Source organism: Acanthochromis polyacanthus, chromosome 19, assembly GCF_021347895.1.
Source record: "Acanthochromis polyacanthus isolate Apoly-LR-REF ecotype Palm Island chromosome 19, KAUST_Apoly_ChrSc, whole genome shotgun sequence".
NCBI classification, from domain to species: Eukaryota; Metazoa; Chordata; class Actinopteri; family Pomacentridae; genus Acanthochromis; species Acanthochromis polyacanthus.
The window spans coordinates 5792380-5817312 of record NC_067131.1 but is presented as its reverse complement, the minus strand read 5'-3'; the positions used below and the strand labels follow the sequence as shown (position 1 = coordinate 5817312).

General features: G+C 39.8%; 2 protein-coding genes and 1 pseudogene across 2 annotated transcripts in view; all 3 read left to right on the top strand.

The window, feature by feature from the left end:
• The first annotated feature begins 179 nt into the window (after positions 1-179).
• On the top strand, positions 180-8753 carry LOC110948351 (5-hydroxytryptamine receptor 3A-like; annotated as a pseudogene).
• Positions 8754-9373: 620 nt separating this feature from the next.
• Positions 9374-17348, top strand: LOC110948353 (5-hydroxytryptamine receptor 3A-like). The gene is made up of 11 exons (XM_051939623.1): positions 9374-9740; positions 12256-12306; positions 12666-12829; positions 13136-13180; positions 13323-13432; positions 13645-13811; positions 13942-14090; positions 15099-15309; positions 15419-15592; positions 15691-15746; positions 15978-17348. The coding sequence occupies exons 1-11, from the start codon at positions 9698-9700 to the stop codon at positions 16215-16217; spliced, it is 1410 nt and encodes a 469-aa protein (XP_051795583.1). The 5' UTR covers positions 9374-9697; the 3' UTR covers positions 16218-17348.
• Positions 17349-19740: 2392 nt separating this feature from the next.
• The window catches only part of LOC110948354 (5-hydroxytryptamine receptor 3A-like), a 78623-nt gene continuing 73430 nt past the window's right edge, over positions 19741-24933 (top strand). Inside the window, exons 1-7 of the mRNA XM_051939622.1 lie at positions 19741-19811; positions 21399-21479; positions 21940-21990; positions 22521-22571; positions 22973-23136; positions 23461-23505; positions 23666-23775. Of these exons, the coding sequence (XP_051795582.1) occupies positions 19769-19811; positions 21399-21479; positions 21940-21990; positions 22521-22571; positions 22973-23136; positions 23461-23505; positions 23666-23775 (545 nt within the window). The 5' untranslated portion in view covers positions 19741-19768. The remainder of the gene's footprint in view (positions 19812-21398; positions 21480-21939; positions 21991-22520; positions 22572-22972; positions 23137-23460; positions 23506-23665; positions 23776-24933) is intronic.

The following is a 24933-nucleotide window of genomic DNA, read 5'->3' as shown; positions in this document are numbered from 1 at the left end:
ATACAGTAAACTGATGTGTAGATAAACACCATGTTTCTAAAGGGCCTAATTAGAGAAAAATTAGAGCTTCTTTCGTGTTTTTAAGAATCCTTTCTGTTCTGACGAATGTGTCTTGGTGTTTTGCTGTATGAAGCGTCCTCTGAGCAGAACTGCAGTTAATCAGGCTGTTTTAAAACCACTTAAACATGACCAGAACCAATGAGCTGTACTCCATGACCCGACCTGTTAGGAACTACAGACGCCCCACACGAGTGTCTTTGGAAGTTCTGCTCTTTGCCATCCTAGATGTGGTAGTTGTTAATGCATAATTTGTCGGACAATTTAAAAGATTTGGTTGTATGTGGATTGAGTCTGTATGGAGTCGAGGAAAAAAGTTATAGGTTATTATAGAAATTGTTATCAGATACTGAGTGGCTGAAAACTATCTGTGGCATCGACATCACAGTAAAACCATTTGCAATGAAAATTATGATCAAGAAAGATAAATCTCTTTAGACCAATACATTCTTGCACAGAATGATCCATCCCATAATAGCACTCTGAGTGCTATCACCAGTTAGTGGCTATACAAGTATTCAGCTTCCCAATGGAAGTTCTTCCCTTGATTGCTTTCAACATGGTTGTTGTTAGAGGTACAGACCCATACCCGTAGCCTGTGGCCTACGGATACGGCACTTTCTATTTGCCAATCGGATACGCGAGATCTGGTCACGTGACTTCCGGTAGACGCTAGAGGTACGGACCCGTAGCATCGGTACTACAGGTACGGACCCTAAACCTAACCCTAACTTTAACCTTTGCTTACTTTTCAACAGTTTGCAGTGGTTAGCAGCTTCTTGACTCACGAGACTCGCATACGGGTCCGTATCTTTCGGCAAATGGAAAGTGCCGTATCCGTAGACCACAGGCTACGGGTACTGGTCTGTATCTGTAGACACTACCTTTCACATTGAATAATGGCCCATTTAATTTGTCATGCTCCATTTGAGCCACTAGGTGGCAAAAGACCAACAGAACAAGATGAACAGCACTGATGAATCATAACTTGCTGGGCCAGTGGTGCACAATGTGTAAGTTTGCAGAAAATGGTTGCTTGTGGCCGCTGGAAACCTCCTTATAAAAGGAAATGACTGATATGATGAGATCATTGAGACTGAATTATATGCTAAAATCTGTTCAAAAGCTAGAATTGTTATTGACTTATTGTGAACTGATAAATTTCCATTAACTAAAGGCAGAAAATGTGGGATATGTATGTCATTGCTGATTAGCTGTAGTACCTGGTTGCGCCAACAGGTGGAGTCTGTTTCTATTTTATGGAAATCTGCTGCTTGTGTGGGTTTAACGCTGTAGAGCACCAACAAAGAAGTCACTCAGTCTGTGAGCCGTTCTGTGTTTGCCTATTTCATGTCCCTGCGTTATGTCTTTTCATGGTACCAGACTAGAAGGGCAGGTTGACACGTTGACTTATTATCCTAATTATCCTGTTTAATTAATACTTTGTGACTGAAAGATGATGATGATAATTAAGATGATGATAGTTTACTACTCAAACAAACAAGTCACGCAAATCCAAGGAATTTAAAGTATTCTTTGATGTTTCATTGCAGGTTGAGAAGGACCAGAAATTCATTCCTTTTGTTTGGACTGTCATGGTGAGTTCTGTCGATAGATGATAAATGATAAATCCTCCTCTATCTTCATCGTAACATTCAAATTTTAAAATTGAATGCATTTTCCCAGGAACCTTTTAAACATTTGTCCCTTAATTTCCCACCTTCCCTTTTATGTCCGTTGCCTCTTGTGTTTTCTTCAGAGGTGGCACAACGAATACATTTCCTGGGACCGAAATCAGTTCTGTGGAATTTGATAATATTTCTGTCCCCGCTGAGACTCTGTGGAAACCAGATCTCACGATTGAGGAAATGTAAGTCTAATTGTATCTGCATGAGCACAGTCACAGCACACGTGTCTTTCTATCTTCTGGTTTCTAACATCAAAACCTCTGGTAAGCGTGACGTTTTCAAATTCTTAAAACAACTCTTACAGGACTAAATATCTGATGAATCACTAATCAAAGCTACTACTTGTTTTTTCCTACTGTAATTGACTATTAACCAATGTTTTTACTCTTCTGATCTGCTCAGCTGATTTGTATTCAAACTGCTTTGATGATGATTTACGTGACAATTTGAAATAGAGTCTAAACCATGAACAAAGATCACAGAAATTGATTGTACAGCATCTTAATAGGCTACCAGGTCATAATTAGAAACACTGGACACTACCTACTAAGTGATACATGTGTCTGATAAGAATTTAGACACTGAAGGCTGCTGGAACCTGTCTGGACTGCTGAATGTTAATGCTCTTGTCCTGCTTTGTCTTTGAATTTCTGGATTTTTAGATTAGATACAAAGTTGGGTGTGAAAACATGGCAGCAATTACTGCTTATCATCATGGGTGTTGCCAAAGAGAACAAAGTGGCAATTTCCATCTCAGTCATGTTCACTGTTGATATGTCCTCAAAAATGCACACTAAAAAGAATGTCAGCTGATTGTTTTTTTTCACAACTTTTGTCCCATAGATGGATTTAGATTTGTGTACACTGTGTAGTTTTTTTTAACATGAACCGTTAAGTGAAATTATATATCATTGTCCATTTTGTACCAAAACAGCTGCACAAAAGTGTACGGAAGCACTGTACACTCAGCCCGGTCTCACGGGGATTCGTGAAACTGTCACGTCAGTTTTTGTTTCGGTTTCGTGCGCACCAACACGATGTCGTCATGTTTTCGTGCCGCTCACCACGAGCGAAACCCGCTGTGGTAATCACATCTGAAAGTGGTTTATACCGGCGGATTCATGACGATCTAAGCTGTCCATCGGCGTTTGCGGCCGCCGCTGCAGCGCCATTGCGGCCGCCAGACATCCAGCCACAGCCGCGGCCGCGGTGGCGGCCGCAAACGCCAATGGACAGCTTAAATCGTCATGAATCCGCCGGTATAAACCACTTTCAGATGTGATCCGGCCGCTGTTGCGGCTGCATGTCCGGCGGCCGCGGCAGCGGCCGCAAACGCCAATGGACAGCTTAGATCGTCATGAATCCGCCGAATTTGCATTGGAATTGAAAGAATGTCCAGCGGCCCGAAGCGGCAGCCGCAGCGGCGGCCGCAAACGCCAATGGACAGCTTAGATTGTCATGAAATCCGCCGGTATAAACCACTTTCAGATGTGATTACCACAGCGGGTTTCGCTCGTGGTGAGCAGCACGAAAAACATGACGACATCGTGTTGGTGCGCACGAAACCGAAACAAAAACTGACGTGACAGTTTCACGAATCCCCGTGAGACCATGTTGGTACACTATGCAAAACATTATGATCAGAGGAGTTTTAGCAGCATAAAAGTGACCAAGACAATATTAGGAAGGTGGTCATAACGTTCTGCCTGATCGGTGTATGCAGTTCTCCAAGTCTTGAAGAATCATGTTTCTGTCTGTTCATACAGGATTGAAAGGGACAAAGCTCCTGCGACTCTGTATATCACGATGAACGATGAAGGTTATGTGAATACCACAATGACCTGGTACTGGTGAGCACCTGCAGGATGCGCGTTTACAAATTCCCCTTCGACATTCAGAAATGCAACCTCTCCTTCAAATCTTTCTCATTCACTAGTAAGAGCATGTTGGTTATTGTGTGTGTGAGTGTTTGTGAGGGGGTTAACTATGCTTTATGGTTTGTTGTTTGGATGTCTGGTGCTGGCTACATACTGGCAGACGTTTCCTACTGTAAAGATCTATTTCAAGGCAACTTATTTGACAGGTAGAATTGGTAGTCATGAGTGATGCAAGTAAATTTCAGAAAATAAGCCCTGATGTTTAGGTCCTCAGATCCAGTTGTATGAAGCTTTTTATATGTTTTTTTGTTTGATATTTGTCATTACCACTAGGCAACTGATGGAGTCACTTGTGTTTTTGGTGCCACCTATCATTCATTTCTTCCTTGCTACCAAAAACAACCTCACTTTACTTTTTTTTTAATCTCCAACTCAGTCAGGGACATTCGCCTCCAGCCAAGCGACAACTCTACAGAGGCCACAGAATGGTCTCGTCACTTGATGAGGACTCAGTACGAGTGGCTCTTCGTCAACTTGACAGTCACCGCAAAAATGGCACTGTACCAGTGGACCAAGACGTCATTGTTTACACTGTATGTACACTATAAAACATAACATAAAAATTCTGTCAAATCAACTCATTTTTTCTAGATTCCTGAAAGTAAATTTCTAGTAACTGAAACTTGAACTTGCCCATTTTTATTTTCAGAATTTAAAAACTCAGGATCTCAAAATTTTGGGAATGTTGAGTTAAAATGAAGAATTGAATAAATAAACATCTGAGCTGAACTAATTAAGTTAGGTTTATAAGAATAAAGTATACAAGCAGACTTCACGCAATGCTTAATTAGATAGTTAAAACTCCCTGGAGAGTCTTGGTTTTTTGTAGTTTCAGAAAACATACATGATGGAAGCCAGAGAGTGATTACAATCATAAGCAAAAATTCACAGGCATTTGTGAAGGCAGTCTCAAGTTTTCAGTGACTCCTTTAACTGCATCTTTCATCATCATGAATCATGCATTTTGGTTCTTTCATTGCTTTAGGTAGGTAATCCTCCTCCTTCATTGTTCCATTCAGTTTGTGTAAAGCAACAGCCCCACAGCATAATGCTGCCACCTCCGTGCTTGATGGTAGGTTTGGTGTTCTTGGGGCTTAAAGGCTTCACTTTCTCTCTTCTAAAAATGTTTGTGGCAAAATAGCTCAGTGTTTGTTTCACCTGACAACAGAACTTTACTCCCGAAGGCCTTTTCCATGTGATCAGCAGCAAACTTCAGCTGAGCCTTACGGTGCCGCTTCATTCTTGCATGCCATTCTCTCAGCTTATGGTGATGTAAAACATACTTTAAATCTATTTTCACAGATTACCATGAAGAGGAGGGCGGCCCTGTACATTGTCAACTTCTTGGTGCCTGTCCTCTTCTTCTTGTGTCTGGACTTGAGCTCCTTCCTGATTGCAGATAACGGCAACGAGAAGCTCAGCTTCAAGATTACTGTGCTGCTTGCCCTCACGGTGTTACAACTTATCCTAAATGAAATTCTGCCTGCGTCGTCAAACAGGATACCACTTATAGGTAAAGAAGCTCAGCAGCTTGCGTTTACTCAATGATTGACATACTGAGGCACAAACTGACTCAATGAGTAGTTATTTGTCCACATTAGTAACGTTGCCTTTTTCCCTCAGTCATCTACTGCATTGGGATCTTTGGCCTGATGCTGCTTAGCCTCGTGGAGACCATTTTTGTGATGTATCTGATGAACAAAGATTCTGTATCCCAAGACGAGACGGACCAAGAGGGAAGCCTAAGAGAGGACTGTAACAAACACAGCAAAGTCAGCCTCAACAGCTGCCATGACGGTGAGACTACAATCTACAATCTACAATTTCATTGAGCAGACACTTTTGTCCAAAACGACGTACAACACAAGCAAGAATTCAGACATAAGGAAAAACCTGTAGTAAGTGCAAAAAGTGCAAAAAGTGCGATTGGTCAAAGGTGTTGCCATCAAGTTGCAGAAGAATGAAAATGAATTTTTGACATAGCTCCAGTATTTAGCCAGGCAGGCAGCTTTGCAGCTCAGCTACCAGCTCAGCTAACGAAAAGTATGGGGCAACTTGCCCCCCCGCATCAAAGTCCGCCCTAACGTGCTATTTGGAGGTTTTCGTTCGTTTTGGTTCACTTCTCATCTCTCGTATGTTGTGGGACACTCGTTGAGACTATCCGAGCCGGTCAGTGTGGGGAAAAAAGCACGTTAAAAAGCAAGTTGCCCCATACTTTTCGCTAGCTGAGCTGCTAGCTGAGCTGCTAAGCTGCCTGCCTGGCTAAATACTGGAGCTATGTTGAAAATTCATTTCTCCATCAGTCACATGTATGAAAAGACATATGAAAACAGACCCCAGGTTGAAAAAAACCGGAGTTCCCCTTGAAGGCCAGTAATGGCACAGAGGAGCATCACAATTATGATAAACCTTGTATTCACTGTGCAATTCTGCATGACATTGTGTTCAAAATCTTGGTTTAGTCTTGATTTCCAATTAAAAGAACAAATGAAGAAAAGTGGAAACGGTTTCTTGCACAAGCATTTTTGCTTTTAACACTGCAGTGTTTAAAACTGAGGTAAAACAATATTGAACCTTGGCCTGGCATTTACTTCTTGGAGAGCGCTCTGGGACTTAAGAAGACTGAGTTGGCATTAACTCTATTCATCATTTGTAGTAGCACGAGACTGAGGTTCCAATTTCAATGTAGGAGTCTTTAACTACACTAAAGGACAAAGCAAGCCTGTTAAAGCATCACTTGTTTAGGTTGATGAGTAAAGAGGTATGAATTATGGACTATCAAATAAGCTGTTTTAATGACATTGAGAGGATTTTAATAACAAATTGTCATATAAATAAGCAGACGAAATAGCCAAACAACATTGTTCAGGGGGATTTATGAATGACACAGCTGCTTCTCTGATTCTTTTGCTTTCTTGTGGTTATATCTAAATTTAATGCATACTTGGCAATTGTTAATTAAAACCTGTTGTTTCAGAGGTGCAAAAATGGACTCAGGCTACATTAATCTACACTGTGTCTGCTGGAGAATCGCCACCTGAGCAGCTGCCTGTAGTCAAACAGGTTAGAATGAGGTTGCATTTGAATTCTCATCTTAGCAGAGACATAATCGTGAAAGTCAAATTACAGTAAAAACCCTAACTCAGTCCACTAAACCCCTTTTGCAGGAAAATGGATGCAAATTGACAGAGGAGTACGAGGCCCTGGAGAGGCTTTCAGATGCCCTGAAGGAGATGGAAAAAACATTATCTCTGCTTCTTCACAACAGGAAAGATGAGGAGAAGCCTGGGTACTGGACCGGAGTGGCTAAAAGAGTCAACAGAGTTTTCTTGATTTTCTATGTCACAATGGTCAGTGTGTTTTTAGCTTGTATCTTCATAAACTGGAGCATTCCATAGAGATGGTTGTTTCTGCATAATGTAAACATGATTCACATTGCTTTTTCAATCCAAGTTTCCTAATCACAAGGAAGTCCTAAAGAGGATGAATAGCATTGCTTAGTACCCCTCTGCTTTCTTAAATCTAGAGACACAGAGCAGCATGAGGTGGGCCTGAATGTTGGATAATAAAAGTGGAATTTGTGGTCTGTCTGAACTGCATGCCTGTTTCTGTTTGTTCCTTTTCTTTAGTTTGTAATTGTACTCTAAGAAAACAGCGGTTGAATTGCAGCAGAAATATTTGCAGAGCACAGACGTCACAGCGTCAGACAAGGCTAAAGAAGTAAACCTAGTTTTTGCACTTTTTGCTGAAATTTGAAAACCACTCTAAAGCAACAAAAAGTCACTTCAAGTTGATGGAATCTAAAAGAAAACCACCTTCACCACGGCAGAAAGTTTAGTGAGATTTAACTCCAACTGCAGTCAGACCATTTAACTGCAGAACTGTCTGGCTGCACCTCATTATCATGTTGTTGTACCAGAATAATGCAGTCAGACCATTCTGCACGGTCACTGAGAGAGAATGGTCTGGCTATGCAAGACTAGAAAATAGTGCTTTCAGATGTGCATAACCAATCAACCCTGAGCATTTTTACCTTGTAGCTTGAGCCAGGACCACAGCATAAAATACACCATGCTTCAAGCTAAAGTAGCTAGCATCAAAGCCGTCAATAAACGATATGAACCAGAAAGATAACCTAAATACGGCCGAGAAAACTTGCATTGACTCTGATTTCACAAGCAGCGAGTCATAATGAACCGACTGAGTTGAAAGAGGATACAAAGCTTGGACAGGTGACGAGCATAAACAGCAGCTTCATATATTTGTAGTCGACACAGTCCGATGAAAAGAATCTACAACAGTTTGTGCAGCTGGGTTTGAGAGTTATATCACCTCAGTATACTTGAATGTGGATGTCTAATTATATTCAGCATTTAGAAATTTCCAGTACTGGGTGACTTTTCAGGCCATACAGAAGGAGGGCAGTTGGATTTCCTTGCAAAAATATTAAGCTGTGGGCTGAATTAAGCTGATAATGTTAGACCTTAAAGTTTATGTATCTGTCTACTTCCTGGAGACAATAAGCACCAGTGTATACCCAGTATATATTGAACTTGTTCATTCTTGAGTCCATAAAAATGTCATCAGTAACTTTCATAAACAGCTGCTCCTGTCTTCTTGTTCTGATGGATCTCTGTCTGTGACTTGTGCACTTAGCTGTGGTTTTAATTCTCACATCTGCTGGAAGATGCCGATGTGCATTTATGAAGGCGTTGCTTTACCACATCCTAGCATTAGCAAAGCTTTTGTGGAAACTTATTCCATTCTGCCCAGATACGTATAGGAAGTATTCTGCAATGACTGAAGCGCTGCTGTTTGTTTTATGCAGTGTTGCATCTGAACATATAGAAGGGATGAATGCTAGTCTTTGTCAAATTCTAGTACAGCAATTTGATTTCTAATAATGGATTTCAACATACTTACATTGTAAAACCAATATTTATAGATCATGAGTGATTGAGCAGATTGTGTTTATTCTTGTTGGAAACTTGCCTTGTTAGGTTGTGTTTTCTTCCTACTTCTTCAGTCATTCAAAGAGTTCTATGATCTGTTGTATGTATTAGCTTTGAAAGCATCGATCTGACTCAATAAACAGCAAGAAATGTCTTTTCTCAGAACAATAACTCATATAACACGTTTAACTCATCACTACATCACTACATCTTGGCTGCATGACTGAACTTCTTCTATCTTTTTATGTCCGTTAGGTGGAATCATGGCTTGTTGAAGTTTTTTAACTGATGTGTGCTACAGGCAGTGCTGTCCACTGATTATTGTGTTCAACATCAGTATTCCTAAAGCTCACTTAGTGCTACTGGTTGCTTTGATGTCCACTGCAGGATGGATGTGAGTAGAAACACTCCTGAAGTAGTACGCAGACGCCACAAGCTTCAACGTCTTTATTTTTTGCACAGACAGCGTTGGACACCATGCAGTTGTAGCAATTCTGAGCCTTCTGTGGGATTAAAAGTCTCCTAGTTGGATCAGTTCCTACATCAGAAAATATAACCTACCTTTTTCTTTGGGGAAACAGCAGTAAAAATGTTTACAGTCTCTAGAATCTGGAGGTATGTGAGGATTTTGTTGAGCATATTTAACCAGAAAGGTTAAACTTCAGAATGTCATTCATGAAAACAGTCAGTTTCTGAGGCAAGAAATAAAATTTTCTTTGAAGGGATGACATTATACCTCAGATTTGCTGTGTATTTACTGTTTAGAAATGTAGTTTAAGTATTGAACTAAATTCTGATGCAGCTCTTACATACATACATGTGCATCAGCAGTGGAAGTGAGAATTAAGCAGCTGTTGGTTTAACTGGAAAGCTGATCTGCCCACAGTCCATTAAGTGGTGGGTTTGTTGACATTTCCTGTCAGCTTTGTTCCATCAGGAACTTTTTTTTTTGTGTGGTCGGTCATCACATTTGCCCTGCCCTGCCCCACTGTTATAAAGTACAAGAGAGAACGTCTCCAGACAGCACAGAGACAACAGGGATGCTCACCGACCTCTCACAGCCATGATGCCTGCAGGCTTCTTCTTCTTACTGCTTCTCCTCACAGGTAGGCCGTATATATTTTTTCACTAATCCTTTATGCGTCTTTTTAATTTGATTAAGGAATTGCTTATTCTTACCAGAGACATAAAAATATTTCACTGTACAGACAGATAATCTCATGAGCGACCGTTGACTTTCTGTGTAAAATGTGTCCTGTTGATGAATTTTAAATACTCAGTTTTCACAGAATTTTACAATACGAATGGTATATGAAGTTCAAATAAAACCTTTATTTGTTATCCGGCCACAGATAGTTTGGATTTGTCTGATATTTCTGTTGCCAGCCAAATACAGTGGAGGTGAATGAAAAGTGACATTTAAACAAGACAGTAGCAGCGACTGAAATTATTCAGTGTGATCAGATGGAGAATCTTAAAAACAGATAGATGGACTAACTGTATAAGAAGACAAGACTATTTGTACACAGAACTAATTGGGGGAAACTAATTAAGGTGATCATGAAAAAGAGTCGAATCTTCACCTTGAGGAAATTCCAGGTAGAAAACAAACTCATATTTCCAAGTACACACGTGGACAAAATTGTTGGTACCCCTCAGTTAAAGAAGGAAAAACCCACAATTCTCACTGAAATCACTTGAAACTCACAAAAGTAACAATAAATAAAAATTTATTGAAAATTAAATAATCAAAAACAGCCATTACTTTTGAATTGTTGATTAACATAATTATTTAAAAAAACAAAGTAATGAAACAGGCCTGGACAAAAATGATGGTACCTCTATAAAAGATTGAAAACTATTTGACCAGAGTGACATGATTAACTCAGGTGTGTCATTTAATTGACATCACAGGTGTTTCCAAACTCATAATCAGTCAGTCTGCCTATTTAAAGGGAGACAAGTAGTCACCCTGCTGTTTGGTGAAAAGGTGTGTACCACACTGAACATGGACAACAGAAAGCGAAGGAGAGAATTGTCCCAGGACATCCGAAAAAAAATTATAGACAAACATCTTAAAGGTAAAGGCTATAAGACCATCTCTAAACAGCTTGAAGTTCCTGTGACAACAGTGGCTCATATTATTCAGAAGTTCAAGACCCACGGGACAGTAGCCAACCTCCCTGGACGTGGCCGCAAGAGGAAAATTGATGACAAATTGAAGAGACGGATCGTTCCAATTGTATCCAAAGAGCCCAGACCAACCTCCAAAGAAATTAAAGGTGAACTCCAAGGCCAAGGTACATCGGTGTCAGATCGCACCATTCGTCGTTGTTTGAGCCAAAGTGGACTTCATGGGAGACGACCAAGGAGGACACCACTGCTGAAAAAAACTCATAAAAAAGCCAGACTGGAATTTGCAAAAATGCATGTTGACAAGCCACAAAGCTTCTGGGAGAATGTCCTTTGGACAGATGAGACCAAACTGGAGCTTTTTGGTAAGGCACATCAACTCTATGTTCATAGACTCAAAAACCAAGCATACGAAGAAAAGAACACTGTCCCTACGGTGAAACATGGAGGAGGCTCAGTAATGTTTTGGGGCTGCTTTGCTGCATCTGGCACAGGGTGTCTTGAAAGTGTGCAAGGTACGATGAAATCTGAAGACTATCAAGGCATTCTGGAGAGAAATGTGCTGCCTAGTGTCAGAAAGCTTGGTCTCAGTCGCAGGTCATGGGTCTTCCAACAGGACAACCATCCAAAACACACAGCCAAAAACACCCAAGAATGGCTGAGAGAAAAGCGTTGGACTATTCTAAAGTGGCCTTCTATGAGCCCAGATCTGAATCCCATTGAACATATGTGGAAGGAGCTGAAACATGCCATTTGGAGAAGACACCCATCAAACCTGAGACAACTGGAGCTGTTTGCTCATGAGGAGTGGGCCAAAATACCTGTTGACAGCTGCAGAACGCTCATTGACAAATACAGAAATCGTTTAATTGCAGTGATTGCCTCAAAAGGTTGTGCAACAAAATATGAAGTTATGGGTACCATCATTTTTGTCCAGCCCTATTTCATTAGTTTGTTTTTTTAAATAATTATGTTAATCAACAATTCAAAAGTGATGGCTGATTTTGATTATTTAATTTTCAATAAATTTTTATTTATTGTTACTTTTGTGAGTTTCAAGTGATTTCAGTGAGAATTGTGGGTTTTTCCTTCTTTAACTGAGGGGGACCAACAATTTTGTCCACGTGTGTATAAATATTCTTTCATGCTTATTTCCTCTGGCTATGATAGTAGAGTGTCTATCCTTGGATAAAGCAGAGTATCTTTAAAAATTATTAGATATTTCAATGATGAGACACAAACAAAATTTAGTGAAAATGCAGTTCTAATGTGTGTGTCAACAAGTAATGAGTCATTGTTGTGTAGAGCAGTCCTGTTTAAAGGTGAGCAGAATTGAAATAAAACAAAAAAAAAATGCAAAAATTCTAGCTGTATTGATGAGCAATTTTTACCTGTTTCTAAAAACAGACCAGCAGCACATTATTCTGAGCACAGGACATGTGTTTTATGGAAACAGTGGTGAAAATATTGTGTTGTGTTTTCCCTCAGGTGGAAATACTTCCAGTTTAAAGTCATCAGAACTTCATGGTAATGAAACAGGTACAAAACAAAGAGTTTCTGTTTGTATTATTGGACGCATGAAGATTGACCTGCCCTGGTGTCTGATTCTGGGACTGAACTTTAATCCCTGAATTGATTTTGAGTAGAATATTGAGCTGCTTTGACTGAACAGTATGCACTTAGAAGATGGATTTCAAATGGAGAGTCCTGTTTTGGTTTAAATGCCTGCAAAATGTGCAAATTTAAAACAGTCTTTCACTTACTGTTTGTCATTTCTAAATAAAATTTTAGGATATTGTGAGACCATTTGTTTTAAAAAGCCATAATTAGAGTATAAAAGTTATCATTTCATTGTCTTTTTTTTTCCTGATTGAGAATGTGTCTTGACATCATTTCAGGTGATGAACCCGACAGTGACTATAAGTGCAGCTTCCAAGCTGTTTTAGACTACCTGAATCTGACCAAAGACAATCCTAAATACATGGCGAACCGGCCGGCTAAACACCACACTACTGCTACACTGATATATATTGACATGGCGATCTATGCCATCCTTGATGTGGTAAGTTATTCAAGCTTTTTAAGTCAATGTTGTGTTTAATAATGATGATTCTCCCTGTTTTTGTGCATGAATCCTTTTATGAGTCAATCCTTAGCAAATCTTTAGTTTTAACTGTGCATAGTTGTAGTGATCAAAAGACATTTAACTTTCCTTCATTTTGTGTAAACCAGGCCTACACTGGTTTGTACTTCTGAAGAAAATCTGCCCACACTCTAAAGTCAGACGCTGGCTTTGTTTATTGTCAGATAAAGTCTGTTACTTCTGCAGCTGGAAAGATTTTCACACACTGTATTTCTTTGCTCACAGAGAGAACGCGACCAGACTTTTGTTACTTACTTGCAGATATATGTGGTGAGTTTCTTTTCTTGCCTGAGAACACTTGCTCCCCGATTGTGACAAATTATTACTTTTAATTTGCATCTTTTCATCCTTTATTTAATTGCTTTTGCCACAACCTGCACACCTCCCACTGAAACTGCTTCTATCTGTGCAGGACTGGAACAACGAGCACATTCGGTGGTCGCCAGATCAGTTTTGTGGACTTCAACATATGACAGTTCCTACTCATTTTTTGTGGATGCCGGACGTAATTATTGAAGATATGTGAGTAAATTATATGATATTTAGCTTCTGGATATCGTTTTCAATAGTTAAAGAACCATGGGTGTAAATTTGAGTAAAATAAACATGAATTAATATTAGAAATTGAACCTCAATTTATGTTTTACAGTTTATCACAGATGCTCACTATGTAAGATTCAGTTACACACAAGCATTTGACATAATGTGTGTCTGTCTCATTTGTTCCTGTACAGGATCGATGAGAAAGCCATTTCATGTCCTTACATCTTCATTAACCATGATGGCCACGTCGGGTATCGGACTGACCGGGTGGTGTTCAGCACCTGCAAGATGACCGGTTACAAATTCCCCTTCGACATTCAGAACTGCAACCTCACTTTCAAGTCCCTCATGCACTCTGGTGAGCCTCTAACGTGTTGGTTCATATGTGCTGTCAATGGACTCTTGGAACACACCTCATCAGATGCTGCCACTTTCATTCCTTCATTGTTGATCTTCTATGAAACCTCACAGTTTTTTTTTCTTTTCAGATAAAGACATAAAGTTAATTTCCAATGAAAGCAATGCAGAGCTCACAGAGTGGTCTCGTGAAGTGTTACGGTCACAGTACGAGTGGCTGTTTGTCAATTTGACAGTCACTGAAAAAACTGTTCACAACAATACCAAGATTCTTTACGTTGTAAGTATTTCTAGGTGCAGACACACACAGAAGTAGAAACTGTTCCTTTAGCACAGATCTGTCCCCTTTAACCGAGAAAGTGATCAGGCAGGTTATGGCAGCAAAAGAAAATTTAATAAGACTTTGTGAAAGATGACAATAAAGTTTGGAAAATGCAATTTATTGTCACAGTCAGCTGAGATCCAGACAAATAACTGAAGATAAACACAGCCCAAAATGGGGCTAAACAGACACATGAAACAGATGGGCAGGCAGGAGGGTGAATAGGAGAGATGAACAGAGAAAACGAAGCTTGCAAAAATTTCAGGTGGAAGGCCCAGCAAGAGGGACAAACATAAGGACAGTCGAGAAGCTAGCAGACTGCAGGCTGTAAAACTCTAAAACTGACAGGAGGCTAGCAGGCCAATGGCTAGCTGACTCAGAAGCTGTTGCTAGTCTCCTAGATACTAACTAGGACCCCAATAGCCTACTGGGGTACTGCTTGGAGGATGGTCAGTTTGTTTTGTCAGAAAGTAACCAGGGAAAGACTTAGCTGATTTTGGAGGAAGTATGTAACAGGGTAGGTGAAGAAACAAATGGGCAAAACAGCATGTAGACAGAATACTGAGAAAACACAACAAAGGTGAATCTAATAAGGGCAATTCAGTTAATCAATAAAAGTGGGAAAACACTCAAAGGGAGAAAGTGCAAGCAACAGAGACATACAAGGTAACTAACTTCAAAACAGACACAGAAAACCCTCAATCTTCATGTCTGGCTGAAATTTGGCCGATTCTAAAAGATGTTGGTTTCAATTAATTCTGAGCTAAAATGGCTCAGTATGTACAATGTCTGCTTCATAGCTTTTTACAGTGTCCTGCTGCAAAAACTGCTTTTCCTTTCACCAAAAATCTAATCGCATTGCTATTTTACTTATCTGAAGTGTTGTGAAAACTTGTGCACTACATAGCTGCTGATGTCAAACATGTAGGAGGAATATAATCAAACATCTGACACATCTTTTCACAGATCACCATGAAGAGAAGGTCTGTCCTCTACGTTGCCAACTTCTTGCTGCCTGTTCTCTTCTTCTTGTGTCTGGACTTGGCCTCCCTCCTGATCTCCCACAGAGGTGGTGAGAAGCTCAGCTTCAAGGTCACTGTGCTGCTTGCTGTCACAGTGATGCAGCTTATTCTCAATGAAGTTCTGCCTACCTCATCAGACAGGATCCCCCTTATAGGTAAAGAGCCCTGATTTTATTGGAGCGCTCTTCATAGAGGAAGAACATCACATACTGACTCAATGAGTAGTGATTTATCCACATTAATGATGCTTCTTGTTCCCCTCAGCTATTTACTGCATTGGAGTTTTTGGTATGATGATGCTCAGCCTCGTGGAGACAATTTTTGTGATGTATCTGATGGAGAAAGACTTCCAGGATGATGAGACTGACAGAGACCGAAGCCTGAATGAGAGCCGTGAGGACAAACTGGACAAAGGCAACTTCCACAGCTGTTTCAGAGGTGAGATTACACTGACAAAAAGACTTACTATGTTCACTCATGGAATAATAATCACTTTAATATCATTGCTTAAATGTGTGTCTGTTATGTCCTTCCAGGGATGAAGAAACATTTTCACTGTGCATCTGATGATGAAACATCTGTGCCCAAAGAGGTTAGAACCACATTTCAAAGGGTTGGTTTACACAAATGGAAAAAAGGTCAAGCAGACATGAATTATGTTTGCATGGAAAAGATGCTGTTGATATTTTTGTAAATTGATTATTTTATTTAAAAAAAAAACAATAAAATTTTAATCACAATAAAAAACAGAAACTGAATGAAGCAGCTAACAGTGTCCTATGATCTATAATCTCATTACCGTTCTACTAAATTCCTACTACAGGGCATCAGCAGCCAGCTGACGGACGTGTCTCTTGCCTTGGAAAAGGTCTCGGATGAGCTTGGAGAGATCGACAGAAAAATGAGTCTACTCAGCAGCAGCAAGGAGGAGGAGAAACCCGGCTACTGGACCAGAATGGCAAAAAAAATTGACAAGGCTTACTCTATTATATATGTCATGTCTGCTTCTCTATTTTTAGTTACCATCTTCACAATGTGGACTACTCCAGAAGTTGATGTGTAGTAAAGTCGGGAAAGAGATTGAATTCACCATTAACTTAACACAGACACATACCTCTGTGTAGTCTGTACTTACACGTGTAATTCACTGGCCAAAACTGACAACACTGACAACAAAATATCTCATTGATGTCTCAGATAGGGAGGTGAGGGCTCATTCTGATCTGTCAGAACATGCAGTCAGGTGACCTCACTGATGATGGCGTTATGTTTGCTGATCTATAACGCATCAACACAACGACACCAACCCACAGGGGAGATATTTTTTACTTATGACTAACAGCAAGTTGAGCTGCAGTTCATTGTGTTGTTAGTTATCACAATAAGCTGCACAGACATGCATTTTACTCACTTCTATGTCTTGGATCCTCAAACTTCATGTCTGGTTGAAATTTGGTCTGATTCTAAAATATGTTGGTGGTAAAAAAAAAAAAAATCAGATAAAATTGGGCTCAATCCATACAATGTGTACTAAAAAGGATGTTTGAACATTACAAACTGACATATTTAAAATATTAATACTTGTTGAAAACTGCAATTGTTACCTTTCAGCTACGTAGCTGTGTTAAGATTGTAGTCATGATTCATAGATACTGGTTGGTCTGGTGGGAGTGGCTTCGGACAGAGAGAGGAGAGCTGAAGGTGTCTTTGGTCTTGGGTTTTGTTCAGTTTGTTTCCATTGTCATTTTGTAACCCATCTGTTGTGGGATCGTTCCCTACTTGCCTTGAGAATTGTGATGACACATAGAAAACATATACTGATTATTAACCATTAAAAAAGCTTAATCTTTCAAATACACAATAACATAATTACTAGTGTAATGTAATGTGACTGTAGATGTATCTAGACTGGAATTAAATGCTCAAATATATGAATATGGTGCAATGCAGTTTAATATCTTCCGTATAACAGGTGAATGGTTATTTCATACCTGCATTTGCATCTGTATTTAGCACAATAATATATTATAATGTATTCATGAGACAGATGTAAAGTCTTGGTACCTAGTTCTTAAATAATGCATTATTTAACTGTAACTTCATTTATCTCTGTTTTAATGTAGTATGCAAAGAATAAGTTTTGACATGTGCATTTGCCCCCTCATAAGAGCACGATTAAAACAAAGAAAAAGTCCCTGGCATGAGTTAGTCCAAGTTCCTCCTTGAACATGTTGCATACCCTTCAAACTAGCATCAGTGAATGGTGCAGCTCTGTCTTTGACACTTTTGCAAAACCAGATTATCTAGGTGAGCTTGATCACTCCACTGTTCCCATTTTGTATAAGAGTTGTCTGTTAGGGAATCGTCCCCAGTCTGTACCACGCCGGCTCATCTCCTGGAGGATGGTCTTTGCTTTGAGCAGAACTGGTGCCACAAACCCAGGATGGTCAGACATGGAGGCCACCATGGACCAAATTTCATGGCATGTTGCAGACAGATCCATGAGGCTGACCACCAAGTCTCATGGATCACCAAGACCACCTCTTCCCTGCTGCACTTGATCAACAATGTCCCTATGTCTGAGTGCTGCCTTTGCCTGCTCTGTTGCCACTGACAAGATCCACGCTCCCCCAGTTGCCAACTTTTGGGGCAGCTTGAGATATGATTGGATCGCTTGATTCCTGTAACATCATCTCCATTCTTACTTTGGCACACTTGTACTCCTCAGATAAGCTGGAGATGGGCAGATCTCGAATTCCTTTGCCATAGAGCCCAATACTGCTGAGGCACCTGGGAAGGCCAAGCCATTTCCTTGCACAGAAGCTGAGCAGTGGTTCCAGCTTTTCCACCTTAGACACTGGCACTGCATACCAGGTTAGTGGCCACATGAGGCATGGAAGTAGCACAAACTGCATGTACCAGAGCTTCAGCCTGCCAGGAAAGTGAGTACTATCAATGTTTACCAGGCCGCTGGTTACCTCCTTCTTTACCTGGTCTACTTGCTCTTTGTCTTTGAGGGAGGCATCATACCATTGGCCTAGGCTTTTCACAGGCTTCTCTGAGACAGTTGGAATAGTCTCATCGCCAGTGTGAAAGTGATGGTCTGATAGTTTCCCCTTGATAATAGAAAAGCATCTGGACTTGCTTGGCTTGAGCCTCATGCACGCTGGCTCGATGTTTTCTTGCAGTTTACAGTAAACTGCTGCAGCTGTAGTCATAAAGGGATGGACATGATTAGCAACAACACTCAGGAAGGCTGTGGTGTTTAAACGATGCTCACTTTGGGACTAAGAGATCCAAAGTGTGCCGAGACAATATCCCCCACACCATTACACCACCGCCGCCAGCCTGAACCACTGATACAAGGCAGGACGGATCCATGCTCTCATGTTGTTTTTGTCAAATTTTGATTGTATCTGAATGGAATGAAAACTCATCGGACCAGGCGATGCTTTTCCCATCTTCTATTGTCTAAATTTGGTGAGCCTGTGTCAACTGTAGCCTCAGTTTCCTGTTCTTTGCTGACAGCAGTGTCACCCGGTATGGTCGTCTGCTGCTGTAGCCCATCCTCTTCAAGCTTCGACATGTTGTGCATTCAGAGATGGTGTTCTGTATTCCTTGAATGTCATGAGTGGTTATTTGAGTTACTTTCCTTTCTGTCATTTCCAACCAGTCTGCCCATCCTCCTCTGACCTCTCACATCAACAAGGTGTTTTCGTCCACACAACTGCCGCTTTCTTCCCCATTCTGATGCTTGGTTTGGACTTCAGCAAGTTGTCTTGACCACGTCTACATGCTTAAATGCATTGATCTGTGGCTATGTGACTGGCTGATCAGCTATTTGTGTTAACAAGCATTTGAACAGGTGTACCTAATAAAGTGGCTGGTGAGTGCATCCACAGTATGAGCATTGGTGTTAGTACACTGATATGATTTCCAATAGTGGATTGAAAGTTCACTACCTCATAATAACAATCTTTATTTATTATGCAAGGTCTAAAAAATACGCTAAGAAACATATTAACTACATCAATCTGTGTTTTCTTCCGAGGAGGTGCAGTGTATCACAGATATACAACCAGGCGATGGATTCAAAAGCACATGAGGACAGTGCAGGGAACCACACAGGTGGGAAAGCAGACAAACACGAGAGTACAGCACACACTGCATTATTTCTAAAGGTCTCTAAGTGCTACTGATTGTCGTGATGTCTGGATGGATGAGAGATGAGAAAGACTCCCAAAGGAGCAAGTGGAGCGGAACAGGCGTCAAAATCCCCATCATTGTCTGCACAGACACTCATGCAGTTGGACAACTTCCAAAGCTTCGATAAAACTAACTTCTGATGGAACTCCTACATTAACCAGCTTTTAAAAACCAAGCAGCATTAGCAGCTGAAGTGGGAATTAAACAGCGGTTGGTTTGATAGGAAAACTGATCTGCCCACAGGTTGTTGAGTGCTGAGGGTGTTGGCAGTTCCTGGCAGCATTACATCAAGAACTTTTTAAAGGGTCTGTCATCACATTTGCCCTGCCCTCTTCCAGCTATATTAAAGCTGGAAACATCTCCAGACAGCACAGAGACAACAGGGACGCTCACAGACCTCTCACAGCCATGATGCTTACAGGTTTCTTCTTCTTTCTGCCTCTTCTCACAGGTAAGCTGGAAATAAATCTGTAGAAATGCACTGCTGTCTCACTAAAACTGTTTTTTACTGATCCTCTGTGCTGCTTTTTAATCAGGAAACATTATTTAGTCTTACCAGTGACTAATAATTAAAGTATTTCAGTTAGGTTTAACTGTGTCACAGTCAGACAATTAAAAAAGATCAAATGACTGGCACTGGCTTCCAAAATCTGTAAAGCTAAGGTAATCCTAATTCAAATGAAGTGCAAAGACAATAAAAATACAGACATTTTCATTTCACTTTTTGCAGAGATTTTCCTTCTCTCTTTCTAATTTTTCGAGATAGTAAAACTGAGGAAAAGACAGGAAGCAGACTTGGAGATATCAGAGATTAAAATGTTGAGGTTCTCTTTGGGAGTGACCAGGAAGGACAGGATCAGGAATGAGGACATCAGAAGGACAGCGCAGGTTAGATGTTTTGGAGATAAAGGCAGAGAGGCCAGACTGAGATGGTTTGGACGTATAGGACAGGAGGGATAGTAAATATATCGGCAGATGATTCACTGTGGTGACCCCTGAAGGAAAAAGCCAAACGGAATTAAAGAAGGTTTTTTTTGTCTTACTTTTAAAAAGTCTTTCCTGAATTATTATGACAAAGCATTTTCAGTTAACTGTAATTGTACCAGAAATAAAATGAAATTTTTAGAATTATTTTCAGTAAAATTACTTTTTTCTTTTATAATATATTTCAGTGCTATAGTGCTCCAAAGAAAAACGACAATGACATGAATACAGAAAATGCAATTCAACTGTTTATTGAGGCTTTGCATTAGCTGGAGTGTCCTGTGTTTCTTTGTTGAATTAAAGCAAGAGTTTCTTCTTTAATGACTGAGCTGTTTAAGTGTCAAAATGAAATCAAATCAGCATGTCTCGTGGAGAACTGAACCCAAATGAGAGCGTTCACAGAGCAGACAGCAGGCAGATCGATAATGAACAGGTCTTTATTTACAAAAACTGAAAACTCAAATAACTCTAATGTCAGCTATGGCCAGAACTCACAACGGGTGAGGGAGGGGGAAGGCAGGCTTCTGGGGGCGGCAGTCAGGGGGGAGGTGACTGCAGCTGGAGGAGCAAGAGGACAGCTGAGTCCCAGTCCTACTCAGGAGAACTATTGGAGGAGGTCCAGGTCCTTACACCTGGAGGACGGCTGGGGGTAAAGCAGGCTGCTCCCGTGGCTGCAGGAAGTGGAGACAACAACACAGGAAGGCAGTAAGATCCCACATCCACTGCCGTGTGAAGCCGGTCTTTACAGCAGGTGGTGGTGGGATGACCTGCAGGTGTGCGGCTCTTGCAGCTGCACTTAATCCGCTGATCAGCAGCTGTGGAGAGCCTCACAGACCGGAGACACACCGGCAGCAGAGCAGATGGCCGGCAGGGGGCGGGGCTAGGAAAGGCCCGTGACAGTCTTGACATTACAGCTGCAGTTCCTGAGTCTATTTCTAATTTTAAAAAACAAATAAATGCAATCAACATTTAATCACACTAAAACATATAAAGCAGGAGATGTGTATAGATGGAAATCATACTGAAAAAATACCTCTGTGCTCCTTTTTGTCAGGTTTAAAGACCTCCGATTCAGAGCAACAAGTGCCTGATGGTCATGAAGATGAGTCCAATCTTCAGCTTGAGGAAAATCCAGGTAGATAAGAAACTCACATATTTCCAAATATTAATATTCTTTCATGCTTTTTTCCCCTGACAATGATAGTAGAGTTCCTATCCATACTTAAGCAAAGTACCTTTAAAAGTTATTAGATATTTCAATGACGACATGAAAACAAAATTTTGTGATAATCCAGTTCTAATGTATGTGTCAACAAGTAATGAGCTGTTATTGTGTACAGCAGTCGTGCTTAAAGGTGAAAAGAATTGAAATAAGACACAAAAAAATACAAAAATTACAGATATATTTATGAGCAATGTTTAACTGTTTCTATAAACAGACCAGCAGCACATTATTATGTCACAGTGACATTTCCTGAGCTGATTTTGTGTTTAAAAAACAAATCAGATCAATACTAAACATGACACAACATGGAACATAGGACGTGTGTTTTATGGAAACAATAGTGAAAATAATGTAATGTGCTTTCCCTCAGGTGGAAATACTTCCAGTTTAGTGTCTACAGGACTTCGTGGTAATGAAACAGGTACAAAACAAAGTTTTTGCTTGGACTGAACTTTAATCCCTGAATCGATTTTGAGTAGAATATTGAGCTGCTTTGATTTGAACAATATGCGCTTAGATGATGGATTTAAAATGGAGAGTCCTGTTTGGGTTTGAATGTCTGCAAAAATGTACAAATTTAACTTAGACTGATTAGTTAAACATGTAGTCCTGGAAGAGCATCTCAAAATAATCTTTCGCCTACTGTTTGTCATTTCTAAATAAAATTTTTAAGAAACTGTGAGACCAGTTGTTTTAAAAAGCAGGAATTAGAGTATGGAAGTTATCATTTTTTGTTTTTTTTCCCTAAATGAGAATGTGTCTTGACATCATTTCAGGTGATGAAGCTTACAGTGACTATAAGTGCAGCTTCCAAGCTGTTTCAGACTTCTTGAATCTGACAATCCTAAATACAAACAAATCAGGTTAACACTAAACATGATACAATATGGAACATAGGACATGTGTTTTATGGAAACAGTGGTGAAAATAATGCGTTATGTTTTTCTTCAGGTGGAAATACTTCCAGTTTAAAGTCATCAGAACTTCATGGTAATGAAACAGGTACAAAACAAAGAGTTTCTGTTTGTATTATTGAATGTATGAAGATTGACCTGCCCTGGTGTCTGATTCTGGGACTGAACTTTAATCCCTGAATTGATTTTGAGTAGAATATTGAGGTGCTTTGATTTGAACAACATGCACTTAGAAGATGGATTTAAAATGGAGAGTCCTGTTTTGGTTTAATGTCTGCAAAAATGTACAAATTTAACTTAGATTGATTAGTTAAACATGTAGTCCTGGAAGAGCATCTCATAATAATCTTTCATCTACTGTTTGTCATTTCTAAATAAAATGTCAAGAAATTGTGAGACCAGTTGTTTTAAAAAGCAGGAATTAGAGAATGGAGGTTATCATTTCTTAATTTCTTTCCTAAATGAGAATGTGTCTTGACATCATTTCAGGTGATGAAGCGAACAGTGACTATAAGTGCAGCTTCCAAGCTATTTTCGACCACCTGAACCTGACCGAAAACAAGACTAAATACACCATGAGCCGGCCAGTTAAAAACCACACTACTCATACAGACATACATGTTTACATGGCGATCTATGCCATCCTTGATGTGGTAAGTTATTCAAACTTTTTAAGTCAATGTTGTGTTTAATAATGATGATACTCCCTGTTTTTGTTCATGAAGGACATTATCTAAAACATTTTATGAATCAATGTAAAGTGCTGAGGAGTAAATCTTTAGTTTTACCTGTCGGTAGTTGTAGTGATCAAAAGACATTTAACTTTCCTTCATTTTGTGTAAATTAAGCCTACACTGGTTTGTACTGCCTGAAGAAAATCTGCCCACACTCTAAAGTCTGACACTGGCAGTGTTTATTGTCAGATAAAGTCTGTTACTTCTGCAGCTGGATTTTCATTTTTATTTCTTTGCTCACAGAGAGAGAGTGACCAGACTTTAGTTTCAAACGTACGGATTTTTTTGGTGAGTTTCCTCTTGCAGCATTTCTCACTTGCTGTACTACTGTCAGAAATTTGTAGTTCTAACTTGCATCTTGTAATTCTTTATTTTTCTTTTCCCCTTTCTTATATTGTCTTTGCCACAACATGCATACACCTTACCCAAATCATTTCTGCTTCCTCAGGAATGGGACAATGAGCACATTCAGTGGAATTCACATGAATTCTGTCATCTTGAACATATAATGGCTCCGACTGAATATTTGTGGATGCCAGATCTAACCATTAAAGAGATGTGAGTTTAAATATGTACACATGTACTCACATGCATAGATTCACATACAGACAACAGGAAGTGATGATCATGGTTTTACTGTTATGTGATCATTTACGAATGGCAGAAATGAAGCATTTGGATTCAAATATATTTGCAAACATGTTGTTTATTTATAATGGCTTGCATTACAAACATACAAACAGTCATTAACAAAAGTTTACATGCACTTATGAAAACCATGTATAGCATGGCAATCTCAGGTTTCCAATAACTTCTAAAACTCTTAATTCCATCTGATGGAAACATTGAAACACAATGGCTTCTGTCACAAAAAACAATCATGCATTTTTGTTCTTTTACAGAAGTTGTGTTAATCAAGGTTCCTCAGTGGCATGACCTCTTCACTTCTTGTGTGATTACGATTGACTCCTCTGAACCACGTTAAATGATTCCCATTTTACACATGCAGTAAACTCTGTCACAAACAGTATGATGGGAAAGTCTGAGGATGCTCAGCACAAATGTAAAAAAACAAATCAAGAAAGTCTCTTGTAGCCATTTCAAAGATGCTTTAGATCCTAAAAACATCTGTACAAGCAATCATTTGTAGATATAAAGAGCGTTGTATAGTTGTGTCCATGCCACAATCAGGAAGAAAACACAAATAAACACCTGCTGCTGAGAGATAATTGGTCAGGGTCTTCAAGAGTCAAGCAAAAACATGAAACATAGTTCCAACCATGTTCCAACCAGACGATGACCCCAAATATACATCAAAAGTAGTAAAGAAATGACTAAATTAGGTGAGAGTTGAGGTTTTGGACTTTCCTCCTCAAAGTCTTGATTTAAACCCCATCAAGAACCTGACTGAGCTGAAGAAACAAGTCTGTGTCAGAATGCCAACAAATTTAGTCAAACTGCATCAATTCTGTCATGAGGAGTGGGCAACAATACAATCAGAAGATTGTGGACGACTATCAGAATCACCTGATTGAGGTAAAAATGTTCAAGGAACATTTGACCAAATATCAGCAGTGCTGTATGTATATTTTTGTTCCAGCAGATTTTCTCACATTTACAGAAAACTGGCAAGAAATTAATGAAGGATTCAAAAATGCATGACTGCTTTCTGTGGCAAAGAATGTGTTTTTAAATGATTCCATCATAAAAATTAAG

Excerpts from the sequence above, each read along its gene's own strand:
- LOC110948353 (XM_051939623.1), top strand. The coding sequence starts at position 9,698 with ATGATGCCTGCAGGCTTCTTCTTCTTACTGCTTCTCCTCACAG. Across the intron at positions 13,181-13,322 it reads CTTACTTGCAGATATATGTG|GACTGGAACAACGAGCACAT; the intron begins GTGAGTTTCTTT and ends CTATCTGTGCAG. Across the intron at positions 14,091-15,098 it reads ATACCAAGATTCTTTACGTT|ATCACCATGAAGAGAAGGTC; the intron begins GTAAGTATTTCT and ends ATCTTTTCACAG.